The 13209-nt window shown below is 45.4% G+C and overlaps 1 protein-coding gene across 3 annotated transcripts in view; it reads left to right on the forward strand.

The window, feature by feature from the left end:
• The window catches only part of KIRREL3 (kirre like nephrin family adhesion molecule 3), a 767195-nt gene that overhangs the window by 595077 nt on the left and 158909 nt on the right, over positions 1 to 13209 (forward strand). For all 3 annotated transcript variants that reach the window (XM_082200407.1, XM_082200409.1, XM_082200408.1), the window contains one exon: positions 4226 to 4376. In XM_082200407.1, coding sequence (XP_082056533.1) covers positions 4226 to 4376 — 151 coding nt within the window. The remainder of the gene's footprint in view (positions 1 to 4225; positions 4377 to 13209) is intronic.

Below are 13209 nucleotides of genomic sequence, written 5' to 3' on the forward strand. Positions count from 1 at the left end.
AAGGCCACAACTTTATTGATTACAGCAATGAAAAGGTATTGGCTTAGGCATTGGATCGAAACAAGTGGGTTTATTCACCAGTAGGTGAAGCCTGTTGATGCTAATCCAACTATAGGCTCACCCCTGCTGTCACCGAGGGTCGTGCCATGGCCTCCCGCCAAGCAGGCATCGGACAGAATACACGACCGCCAGATTCCTTTAACGGAATATACCTAAAAATTGAAGGCATAGGCGATGGCCACACCTAGCACTTCGACACACCACAACACATTATTCCAATGCCTAACCTACCCACCAATACCACAAAAGTTGTGACGATTGCTACGAGGTAGGCGAAAAAACCAAAAGCCTAATGCCAAATGGAAAAACTCCTACCAGGCCCCCCGGGCAACCAGGGCGACCAACCTAAGGTCCATAGCAAGGCCAATGACCTAAGCCCTAACTAAAAGGGAGTGGAGGGTGGGTGACTCGCGACGGGGCGACGACGGGGAATGAGGCCAGGGAAAGGCTGGCACTGCAGCAAAAGGCTGCTGAACACGCCCCCTCCGCGGCCCCTGGTTGCGTGGCCACCGGGGGGGGGCATGAGCGCCAGCCAGGTGAGCTGGAGGCAGGGGGCAATGCCCCCTGTTGGGCGGTGCTCGGACTCCACACATAACCACTCCCCTCTCTTTCAGGGAGGAGAGTCTTTGCTGGAAATTGCAGTGGGTGAATGGAGCGCTGGACTAAATGGGCCCTTGGCTTGATCCTGCAGCACTCTTCTTATATTCGTATGGGCAGCTGTGGCTCACACACTCCTCAGTATTTGCCCCCCTACTAAGTTCCTCTTCCTGTAGGCTTGAATATGCATCCACTTGTCATCTCCTAAAACCGCCTTCCTATTTCAGTGCTCCGTTTCCTCATTACCAAAGGCTGGGGGGGGGGTTGGCAACAGATTAATATTCTCTATAAATATTATAAAATGTTGCATGTCCCATTAAAAGTCTATTAAAATTCAATTAAAGTCCAGTTAAATAGCTATAAGCATGATGTTAGTCCACTGCCTGAACTCCACCATGCTAAAACCCAGCCCAGGTAGAAACATTCCTCCTGGCTTTGGGGGAATCAGGACAGAGTCAAAATGGCAGCAGGTTGGAATGGGTAGCATGTGATTTGTGTAGTAGCTCCAGCCAGTGCCTGTTTAGGGGAAGGGCCATAGCTCAGTGGTAGAGCATCTGCCTTGTTTGCAGAATGCCCTGGGTTCAATCCCTTGCATCGCTGGATAGTCCTGGAAGAGGCTTTCTGTAACCCTTGCCAGTTGCTGCCAGTCTGTGTAGACAATACTGAGCTAGATAGACTAACTCAGTACAAGGCTGCCTTTATTATTATTGTTTGTTTGTTTGTTTGTTTGTTTGTTTGTTTGTTTGTATCCCACCCTCCCCGTCCGAGGCCAGGCTCAGAGTGGTTAACATCATAAAAACAACACAATAAGCATAAAAACAGACATCAATTAATTAAAATACATCTTAAAATTAATTCAGACAAGTTAAAATCTGGGCAGGTGGCAATTATCAGAGTGGAATTGAGAGTGGTTAATAATTGCCAGGACCAACTGTTTCCACTGATCATACAAGGGCCTGTGAGCGGGTTGGGGCCTCCTTCAGGCTTGTTTTTATGTTCCTATTGTATGTGCTTTCCCCCAGTCCTTTGAGATAATGCCATGCCTGGTACATTGAGATCTATGTAGCTGCATTTACAAGGATGCACAATGGGTGGGTCAATCCAAAAGGCGCTGAATGGAATGGTAATATTCCATTGCATGGAACGTCAGTCACTTCCAGATGGTTTAACCCTGAACTTCTCAAGGAAGCTCAGACTGGTTGGTTTTTCAGTGCCTTCAAATCGTTCTGATTTGAAGACTTTGCTGATTATCCATGGCAAGGATAAACAGCCAGGAAGTACACAGTTGGGTATGTCCGTAAGGTAGAGAAAGGGAATTTATTAAGATGTGTGCAAGGGCAGTTGATCAAGATTTCCTGTGATTTCCAAGCTTCTGAAACAAAATTAATGGTTATTAGATAGGATATTGAGATGGAGCTTCCATGCTTAGTGGCAGTATGCCTCTAAATACCAGGAGCTAGATAAGGACAGTAGCTGTCATGGTGCCTTGCTGGAAACAGAATTTTGGTCAAGATCAGAGATGGTTAATACGTGGCCTTCCAGATGCTGTTGGACTCCAAGTTCCATGAACCGTAGCCAAGATGCTCAGTGGTCAAGGATAATGGGAGTTGGAGTCCATCAAGATCTGGAGGACTACCAGTTCCCCATCCCTGATTTAAATGAACTGTTAGGCCAGCCTTTTCCAACCTGGTGCTCTCCAGATGTTTGGGACTCCAGCTCCCATCATCCCTTTCCATTAACCATGCTGTCTGGGACTGATGGGAGAGAGAGGCTGCTTTGCTTTAATCCATCCAGGATGTTCTTATGTTCTTATTGTGGGGCAGGGGGCATATGCAGTGGCTCAGAAACAAACGAACAGAAAGGATTTTTTAAAAATAGTGCAGTTTTAAATCGTTAAACCATTGTTTTAAAACAATAAATTGATTTTATTTGTTAAGTTGCTTTAAGAGTTCTTCTTTTGTACAAAGTGACTGGCAACTTTAATAAATAAATTAACAACAACAATAGCAACAACCCTTCCTGGAGCCTCATGGTGAAGGGCAAGTAAAAAAAAAATATCAAAATTGCTGCTGCTGCTATTGTCATTTTGCACATGCCAGAAACACTCACTTCTCCAGCCAAACTGCATGTGTCCACAGAGAAGCATGTCTGTCACAATCAAACTTCTCAGAGGCAGGGGTAGCTAGTGTGAGCCTCTCCAGATGTTATAATGCTCCCAGCCCCCATTTGGGGATGATGGGAGTTGTAGTCCAAACCCTCTAGAGGGCACCACAATGGTTGCAATCTCCCTGGAGCCTTACCAAGCCCTGCAGGGTCCCACAGTCAGAGACAGATTTACAGGAGTGCAACCAGTTTGGTTGCACTGGGCGCTGAGCCTCTGGGGCTGCACAGAGGACACAGCAACTATGATTTAGAAGCAGAAGAAGGCACTGAATTTTGGCATTGCACAGGGCACCACTGAAATTTGAGACCCCAAAGTCTGCCACTGTCTTCTTAGCATGGGATGAGATTAGCTTTATGAAAGGCCCAGGCAGGTGAGCATTACAGTCTGCACTTGGGCACCTGTCTGGGCTGAATATATCTCAATTCCCAGAGCCCGATGTAGCTACCAGGAAGCCAAGTGAAAGATTCAGATCAAATCTGACAGCAGATTAATTCTGTGCCAAGCCGCGTTCCTGCTCCTCTCATAAAGCATTACAGGGAAGGCAAAGCTTTAGAATTCCAGCTCCCCAGTGAGCACACCTGGGCAACCTCTGGTATTTGGAAGTGTGAAGGGTTGGCTCTGGAGCACCACAGACACGGGTGCCCTCTTGATAGGCGTGAAGAAGCACCTTCAGTGTGGTGTGTTAATGAGCTTTTAAATATTCTATTTTATTCATATGCCTGGCCTGTCTGACTAGACAGGATTAAACGTGCCGACTGAAAGTGCACATTGGAATAAGTGACAAACATCCGAAATTAATGCAAGAGGGCAGGTCTGGCTCCAGAGGATGGCAATTTTTTTTGTATGCTATTTTCTTAAATATATGCATTTTTTAAATGCACATGCGTTTCTGTAAACATTACTTGGTTGGAGAAGGGCGCCTCAAAATTTGGAGTGGTGCAGATTTTGAAGGATGCCTGTGGTTTGGTTCGTATATTGTTGCAGAAACTGCTAATCAAGTAGGTTACAGGTAGACTTTGAAACTGCCAAGGAAGGTTTGTCTAACCACCCCCATCCCCCCCAAAAAAAAAAATCTGATGGCATTCCAAGATGCATTTGGCATGTTGAGCTTTCACTTTTAATCTCCTTGTCTCGGTAATTGAAATGTTTTATCTGCTCCCTCTTGTCTCTTTTATAGTTAGCTAGTTGTGTGCATGTGTATTTTATTGTTGGGTTTGACAGTGTTCTGTTTGTTAGCTGCCTTGGGCATTTATTTTAATGAAAATGCAAGGAAATAGGCTTTCAATCAATAGGTGCAGTTCCAAAGCCAAAGGCTGGTCCTGTTCCAAAACCTGCAACACGTCGCTGTAGATCGGTCATCTCTTCCCCAAAGTGGTAACTGTTGACTTCTGTTTTCTTCTGCAGACAGTGCTTCGCGACGGCAAGAGAGAGAGCATTATGAGCACACTGTTTGTCTCCCCATCCGACATTGAGAACGGCCAGACCATCGTCTGCCGAGCTACCAACAAGGCCATTCCCAATGGAAAGGAGACCTCTGTCACCATTGACATTCAACGTGAGTATCACAGAATTGTAAGTTGGAAGGGACCCAGAGAGTCATCTACTCCAACCCCCTGCTAGGCAGGAATCCTGCCCACAGCTATCCCTGGGTGGGCTTGAACCACCAACCTTCTGGTTAACAGCCAGCTGCACTGACCCATTGCGCCACCTGAGGGTAGGTTAACTCATTGCAGTCATCCTTTGCCATTTTATCTGGAAGACCTTTTCCTGTTGGGATGCATTCTGCAACCTGCACCTGCAACCTCATTTTACAGAATATGTTGCCCTACCACTCTTAAAACAACATAGAAGTAATCAATTTATTTCTTTGAGGGTGAAAAACAAGCCAAGACTAAGAACAACAAAATATATTGCTGCCTTGGGGTATGCTGTTGTACTCGTTGAAAAAAATCCCTTCCTATAAGGAAGAGGTCACCTGGCGCAGGGCTAGTGCTCAGTAGCCATTTCTGATATTTTACATCACTCTAAGCTTGTACTGAAAAAGGGAAGCGGGTGGCGCTGTGGGTAAAACCTCAGTGCCTAGGACTTGCCGATCGTATGGTCGGCGGTTCGAATCCCCGCAGCGGGGTGAGCTCCCGTCTTTCAGTCCCAGCTCCTGCCCACCTAGCAGTTCGAATGCACCCCTAAGTGCAAGTAGATAAATAGGTACCGCTTTATAGCGGGAAGGTAAACGGCGTTTCCGTGTGCTGTGCTGGTGCTGGCTCGCCAGAGCAGCTTCGTCACGCTGGCCACATGACCCGGAAGTGTCTCCGGACAGCGCTGGCCCCCGGCCTCTGAAGTGAGATGGGCGCACAACCAGAGTCGGACACGACTGGCCCGTACGGGCAGGGGTACCTTTACCTTTAAGCTTGTACTGAATTGTATTACCTTCCTGTGCACTCTGAGCCTTATTGTGGGTAGGAGAGAGACTCCCCTTGGTGCCAATGGTACCTTTTTTTCTGACGCTCCTTGTTGTGCGGCAGAATAATTTTCATCTGGCTCACACATGGGAATGGAAGGGGTAAACCTCACATCCACATGCACAGTAATCCTGATGACAATCACTGCCCTCTCCCTCTGCCATACCTATCATTAGAAAAATTATTTCTAAGAGGTGGATAGTCCAAATAGGCCAATTTGTGATTGCCTTGATGGAAAATAAAGACATTTTTCTGAAGTGGAGGCTGATCCATTATGGTAAATGGGGTAGTGCCCCATGGACCTCCATCTGCTCTTATTCAGCCCCCTGCTGCCCTCTTACTTACATACAGTCCATGTGGTGGCACTGAGTGTCAGCTTCCTCCTCTTAAGTCCCAGTGATGTCCTTGTAGAACTCAGTAGGAAGGAGAAAGGACTCTGTCTGCCATCAGATTTGGCTCCACATACTGTTGCTCTTCCTGTCTTCTGCCCCACTTGTGCTAATGGGATTCAGTTGCCCCTGGATTTCTGTCTAGTGTGAGATCTTTCCCTTGTAAACATGAATGGTGTGCACTAAAATACATGGGAACAAGTTTTCCATACCACTGTATCATGTAACACACAAGCCAAAGTCTCAATGTTGCTGTGGACATCCGTGGCAACACCAAAATGGAATGTGTCAGTGAATGACTTATAAGAGTTATCAATGGAGCACATAAGACCTTGGGGGGGGGAGATAAGTGGTTTATGTTTGTTTTAATTGAAGAAGTGAAGGTGTTGTATGCATAGAGATGACGTAGAGAAATTACCTTAGTGGCAACATTTAGAATGTATTTATTAATGAGGCAGTCTTCCACTGGTCAAGGCCAGAGAGATATGTTCACAGTAGTCATCGAAATGCAAGACAGTCATAGTCTCAATGATTTAGCTCTCTGAATGAGTAGCAGTTATTGCCAGATGAATTGACAAGATTCAGAAGCAGCCGGAAAATGAAGGTCTGGAGAGAGACGTGAAGGGCAAAGGTGAAGATGTGATGCTGAGTTTACAAATCTTGATGGCGTTGTTGTCTGTTGTGATTGAAGTGAGGAAAACTTATGGAGGGGGTTTAAGAGTGTTATTTGGCTAGAATGAGCTTAAATTGCTGACAGGATGTCGCCTGTCAACTGTTCAGAGAGCAAAGCACAATAGCTTCTTAGTGTTGTTAGTAGGAAACCAGTTCGGAACAAGAGAAGCAAGGCTGGGGATTATGTGTGGGGAAGTCCTAGATGTATTATTGAATGTAAAGTTGTGAATCAGAAGGTGGGAAGGAATTTTAAAAAGATGATCAAGGGCATTTCCAGTGGTGGTGATCTGTGGAAGGCATTTGAATTGTGAGAAAATATCTAAGCTATTTCTTAGATCTTGGTTTAAATCTCTGTTATAGGCATATAAGGCTCAAACAATGAACAAAGGAACATTTGGAACATAGGAAGCTCTCATATACAGAGTCAGATGATTGGCCATGGAATCATAGAATTGTAGAGTTGGAAGGTATCCCAAAGGTCATCTAGTCCAATCCCCTGCAATGCAGGAGAATCCATTTAACTCGGTTAAATGCCTGGAGGCAGTGGCTCTCCGGGATTTCAGGCAGGGATCTCTCCCAGCTCTTATCATCCAATGGCCTTCAACCATTGTATGTCCTCTGGGTAGTCTCACAAATTTAAAACTGGTAAAATAAAATAAAAAAATACAATCAAACCTAAAAAACCCAAAAAAGATACAAAAATAAAACACCTATGGCAGCACAAATGTCAAGATAAAGCCAGAATGAAACCATCACAAAACTGCATAAGATAAACACAAATAATATAAATCAGCACTAAAACTAACACAGCATTAAAACGAACAAAATAGCTACAAGAATTATAATGAACTATACCTTTCTTATTTTTAAAAAAGGTCATTACATTACACTGATGCCAAGTAACCATCTCTGGGGAGAACATTCTGCAACTGGGAGGCCACCACAATAAAAACCTCTTTCTGTAATCGCCACCCACTTTACCTCATTAGGCAGGAGAACCTGGACAGTGAAGATCTCAGGGTCTCGACAGGTTATATTAAGGAAGGGACTAAAATCCCACAATTGCAACCAAGAGGCTGGGGCTCTTCAGCCTGCCCCTAGAATTCGATATCCTAAGAAACAGCAAACCACTGCTTTTGTATTTCCATATTAACAGGAGGTATATACAGCTCCTCCAAACAAACAGATGTTCGCTGCTGATATACATTTTGGTCCTCAGTTTGCCACATGGTGAAGATATTGTCAGAAAGCAGCCATTCTCTTGCTGCTATGTCCTGCACGGTCTTGTTAAGCTTTCCAGCACATTGTGCTGAATGCATTTTTAATCAATCCAGACTGGCTCCAATAGCAGCTACATTTGTGCAAAGTCTACTGATTCATTCATTAAAGCCTTTCTTTCTTAAGAGGCAGCACAAGGAATTCCATAAGATATACATCTTCCTTCCTTCCTTCCATCCATCTTTTTTTTTTTGTATTTGCTACTGTCAAATTGGGCCTGACCTTCCCCTCCTCTCCCTCCCCTCCCCCAGCCCATCATCAGCCACATTCGTAAATTCCTGCATCTGTATTTGCCATCAATTTGCAATTGCGGGGCATTCAATATTAGCATGCCAGCTGCTTTCTTGGTTCCAATTAAAAACAGGCTGAGCAAACTCGAGTGCAGCAGAAAATTCACCACTTAAAACTTCCAACCATTTCACTGCAAGATTAACAGGCTCTCAGGTTGTTCTTTAGCATGTCCTGACAGAACTGGCAAGATGAAATGAGATAATGGTATGGGTTATTTCGCAGCCAGCAAACAGTTACAACAGCTTCAAACGCAGGGAGAAAACAACAACACAGAACTTGAGGCATCATTATGGCGTGCTGTACAGTATAAGGCCAGCAACGTGAGCTGAATCCCCAAAGGCAGCAGAAACCAATTCAGAAAGGGGAGATTCAATAAAAGACCAATTTTTACTCCAAACCATTAGGTAGACCACACTGCGAAAGAAATAATAATATCCCATCCAGCTATTAAAAGAATTTTGCTTTTAATGGTCTCTAATGGGCTTATCAGTTTAGCAGCAGTGGCTGGTTGATGGAGAGGGGTATAATAATAAAGGGATGAATTCTTCACTCTGCAGCAGCAAGAGGTTTGAGATAGCAGACGTCAACCCCTAGGTGGGAGCTTTGTGGTTTCCTTCAGCACCATGGACAGGGATGAACTAATTGTCTTTTTCTTGGTCTCTGCTCACATGTATGGTGGGTACAATAGAGAGCCTTGAAAATAGGCAAGGGCTGCTAATGGGCTTGCAACCATGATCCACTTGCATGGAGTTGCTGTTTGTGAGAACTTATGGCTCCATGTTGGGATGGGGGAGGCTGCGCCTATGTCCGCCGCAGTTTGTGCAACTTTGGCAACCTCGAAGTTTCAAGGTCCCCACTTGCAATTCCCTCTGTTCCCCACCTCTAATTGGAAGTGGCATGTGAGTCTCTGCTGACAGCCCTGACCTGGCAGCTGCCCTCCCATTGTGAAAGGAGAGCAGGCCTCAGAGGGAATATGAATAAAAAGTAGCATTTCACACACTGCTTTTGGCTTTGGTGGGACTAGCTGAGAAGCAGAACTGCCCAGGCCAAAAGTACCGTGTTAAAAATAAAAATTTAACCCTCATGTGCTGCTTCTGAGCCAGCAGTGCATCCCTGAATATAGAATGGAAAGTTTCCTTTCTAGAGCAAATTTCAATTTTGAAGTGAAAGCAGCATTAGAGGTGTGTGTGGCGGTAGGGGGAAGGAGTCACTTTAGAATTCACTTTAGGTCTTTAGCAGCAGCCCAGTTTGGTCCAGTTCTTCAAATTGTCCTCTCACTTTGGTTAAGATCCAAAGCAGAGTCCTGCTTCAGAGTAGCTGAAAACATCATGTTTCCCCGTTGACTATATTGTGGAAATGACACTTTGATTGAGATGTATTTATTTGTTTATTCGTTCGTTCAGTTAATGTCTCCCTTCTCAAACTGATTTCACAATGCATTATATATACATGAATTTCATATATAAATAAAGTTGCATAGCCGGTACAAGCACTGACTAGGATAATAAATGGGGAGCGGGGGGACAATTCCACTTGGAAGACTTTTTGAAAGAGGAAAGTCTTCAGCAGGTGCCAAAAGGATGAGAGAGGCAGCTCCTGTAGCAGGAGGGAGTTCCAAAGGGGAATTGAAGGGCCAGTTCAAACTTCACATAAGCTAGTGGTTGTGCCTGTATGTGCAATATCTGTAATGGAGTGAAAACATTTTTCATCCCAGCCTCACAAGCAACTTTCCAGGGGCCACATGCTAAGAGCGGTCATTGCCACAGGCAAAAAATGGGCAACTATTCTCATCCTCTCCATCCCATCTTCTGCCTGGTTAGCAATTTCTATTTTGTGGAGAGCCTAAGAGAAAGGGCACCAACTTTCACCTGATTGTCCTTTTCAAAGAGAAAGCAAAGCTTTGGGAACCGCCTGCTTCACAACGCCACATCCACAGCCACATCCACATCCACAAGCACATTTAAACCATATGTGGCTTGCCCCAAAGAATCCTGGAAACTGTCATTTATCTCCCACAGAGCCGCACTTACAAGCACCTTTAGCAAACTACTATTCCAAGGATTGTTGTGAGGAAGTCACCTGCTTTCAATGTATGGAGTGGATGTGAACTCAGAGCACCTCCCAGAAGACCCATTTTGTTTCAGACAGCAGCCAGAAAGCTACCAAAGCACATAGTTCAATATTTTGGCTTTGTCTAAAGCAGTTGCATATATTTAAGCGGCACAGCTGGATGAGAAGCACTGCCACATTTTTTTTAAAAAAAAACTTGGGCAAAGTCTCTTCCTAAGGCAAAAGCAGCCCACTAGATGCCAGGCACTTCTGATCTGGCAAGGGACTCTCTCCTGACATGAAAGGGGATGGTTCCTCAGAAACACTGCCCATGACATTAGGGCCATGAAGCTCTCTAATTCTTAAGCAGCTTGGTCCAACTGGCTGATGCTTAAGAAGTTGGCCTTTGCTGTTTGGGCCAAGTGAGGAAGCCGCAGTGTGCATGTTCCAGCTTCCACTGTGCGCACAACATCAAACCTTGGTGGTCTCTGCTTTTAAGATTAAAGGTGTAAGAAATGAATTCGTTTTGTGAATCAATTGCTCCATAAATGACTTGGCAGAAAAAAGGTTTTTGCTGCTTAAAAGCCAATCAGAAATATCTGGCAACAAGGGTCCCTCACTTTAGGATCCCTCTAGTTAGATAAATTCAGCGAAACCTCACGTTTTTATGATAAGGAAAAAAATCCTGGTTAAGATGAACCACTGGTGCTCAAGCAGAAGGTAGTGAGAATCAGCCCTAAGCTGTCACTAAACTGAAGTGTCAATCCAGCTCTCCACCCCTAAAAAGAGACCTGGGGTTTGTAAGAAAAAAAAGAGAGACTAAGCAACTCCAGTTGGAACATCTGTTCAAAGTGATTTCCGTTCCACCAACCACATCAAAGCAGGCCTCCTGTGAGTTATGTGCTGAACATCACAAGTGGGATTAAAATCATGTTTAATAGTTTGATATGCCATAAACTATTTATACTGCCAGAACCCAGTGGCTGTATGGAAATTCATATCCTGTGTGCCAGGAAGGAGCAGCGCGAGGTTACTCCTGACTCTTCCGCCAGCATTCACAGCTTTCTCCTGCTACGCTAACACTCCTGAGTTTGCATTAGCAACTTTGGCTTGTTTCCAAAAGCAAGAGAGAGGGGAGGAAATGTTTAAGGCCTGTTGGTGAGTTGGAGATGTGCCTGAAGGTGGTGGGGGAGGCTTGAGGTGGAAATGGGAGTTCAAGAAGGCGAGCCAGGTTTTGCAAGAATATGTATCAGGTAACTTTCAAAATCCTGCCATTTGCTGGATTTTTAGCCCTCAGGGCCACTGCAAGACCACTCCTGTCTCTCAGAGGGTTCATTAGGCAGCTAGTAGACCTGCTTTTGAGGGACGCAGGTGGCGCTGTGGGTTAAACCACAGAGCCTAGGGCTTGCCGATCAGAAGGTCGGCTGTTCGAATCCACGCGACAGGGTGAGCTCCTGTTGCTTGGTCCCAGCTCCTGCCCACCTAGCAGTTCGAAAGCACGTTGAAGTGCAAGTAGATAAAAAGGTACCGCTCCAGCGGGAAGGTAAACGGCATTTCCATGCACTGTTCTGGTTCGCCAGAAGCAGCTTAGTCATGCTGGCCACATGACCCGGAAGCTGTACACCGGCTCCCTCGGCCTATAGAACAAGATGAGCGCTGCAACACCAGAGTCGGTCATGACTGGACCTAATGGCCAGGGGTCCCTTAACCTTTACCTTAGACCTGCTTTCAGCCTCTGCCCTAGGCTTGATGGACACTTTTTTGGCTTTGCGGGACTAAGATAGCAGTTAAGAGAGGTAGTCTTTCCATTCAGAGATTGTAAATACAGTGGTACCTCAGGTTAAGAACTTAATTCGTTCCGGAGGTCCGTTCTTAACCTGAAACTGTTCTTAACCTGAGGTACCACTTTAGCTAATGGGGCCTCCCGCTGCCACCGCACCGCCACTGCACAATTTCTGTTCTCATCCTGAAGCAAAGTTCTTAACCCGAGGTACTATTTCTGGGTTAGCAGAGTCTGTAACCTGAACCGTCTGTAACCTGAAGCATCTGTAATCTGAGGTACCACTGTACGGCTAACAGTAGCAGGATGAAACAAGCATAATAAAACCATTTAACATACATCCAAAATCAGAACAAAATGCAAAAGGAACAGCCAAGAACAGAAGTTTTAAAATGGCAGCAGTAGCACGTGGCTTCATCTACCCCAATCAGAGGAGCAGGCCACAAAATAAATGCTTGTGTCCTATGAGCCCAAAGAACTCATCCAGTGTGGAGTGGATATATCAGCTCTGTCCATTGTGGAGGAAAACAGATTGGCTGTGGTAATGTGTATTTTACTGTGCAGTCCAATCCAAGATCTGCTAGCATGAGGAAACTTGGAATACAGGGATATTGGGCGAAACTGAAGTCTCTCATCCCTGCTCAGCTGGGACTTAGCCAGTTCAGCCAAAGCCAGCTGAAATGACACTCCCAAAGGGGAGTGGCGAGTGTGGTTGGGGCGTGATGGAGTAGTGGGGGAGACTTGCCCGCATTCCAATCTCCATTCAGTTCTGTCATGTGACCCTCTGCCAGGTTCAGGCTAGCTCAGCCAGCTCCTGAACAGAGTCTGGAATAGGGGCAAATTACACCTGAATAATTTTCCCATGGCATAAATTAAACTTCAGGTGGTCTAGAACAGGGTTTCCCAAACTTGGGTCTTCCAACAGCTTTTGGACCACAATTCCCATCATCCCTGACCACTGTTTCTGCTAGCTAGGGATGTTGGGAGTTGTAGTCCAAAAACAGCTCCAAGCTTGGAAAACCCTGGTCTAGAATGCAAGAGTAAGGATGTTAGTGAGGGTGGGCTGATTACCACTTCATTTGCAGGCAAAGTCCAATGTGTGGATGACCTTTAAAGCCCTAAATGACTTGGGTCCAGGAAATTATAGGGACCACCTTCTCCCATACCAACTTCCACCCAGTTCAGAGGGAAAGGCCTGTCCCTGTGTCCCACCTAAGGTTTCCATGCATGGTTGGTGGTGACAAGAGACAGTGCCTTCTCAGTGGCTATACTGTAGAACAACCTGCCTCCTCTTGGGTTGTCTTCTGCCAACTAATGAAGACATTATTTCAACAGACTTTGGCCATGACACACAGATTATGATTTTATTTCAAAATTGCATTTTAGCCACTGCACCTGACTCAGTTATACTTTGTACTGTTAGCATTGCTTTTTAATGAGTCTGCACCAGATTCAACTAAGTTGTTGCAG

This window comes from Podarcis vaucheri (assembly GCF_965113315.1).
Source record: "Podarcis vaucheri genome assembly, chromosome: 15".
NCBI classification, from domain to species: domain Eukaryota; kingdom Metazoa; phylum Chordata; class Lepidosauria; order Squamata; family Lacertidae; genus Podarcis; species Podarcis vaucheri.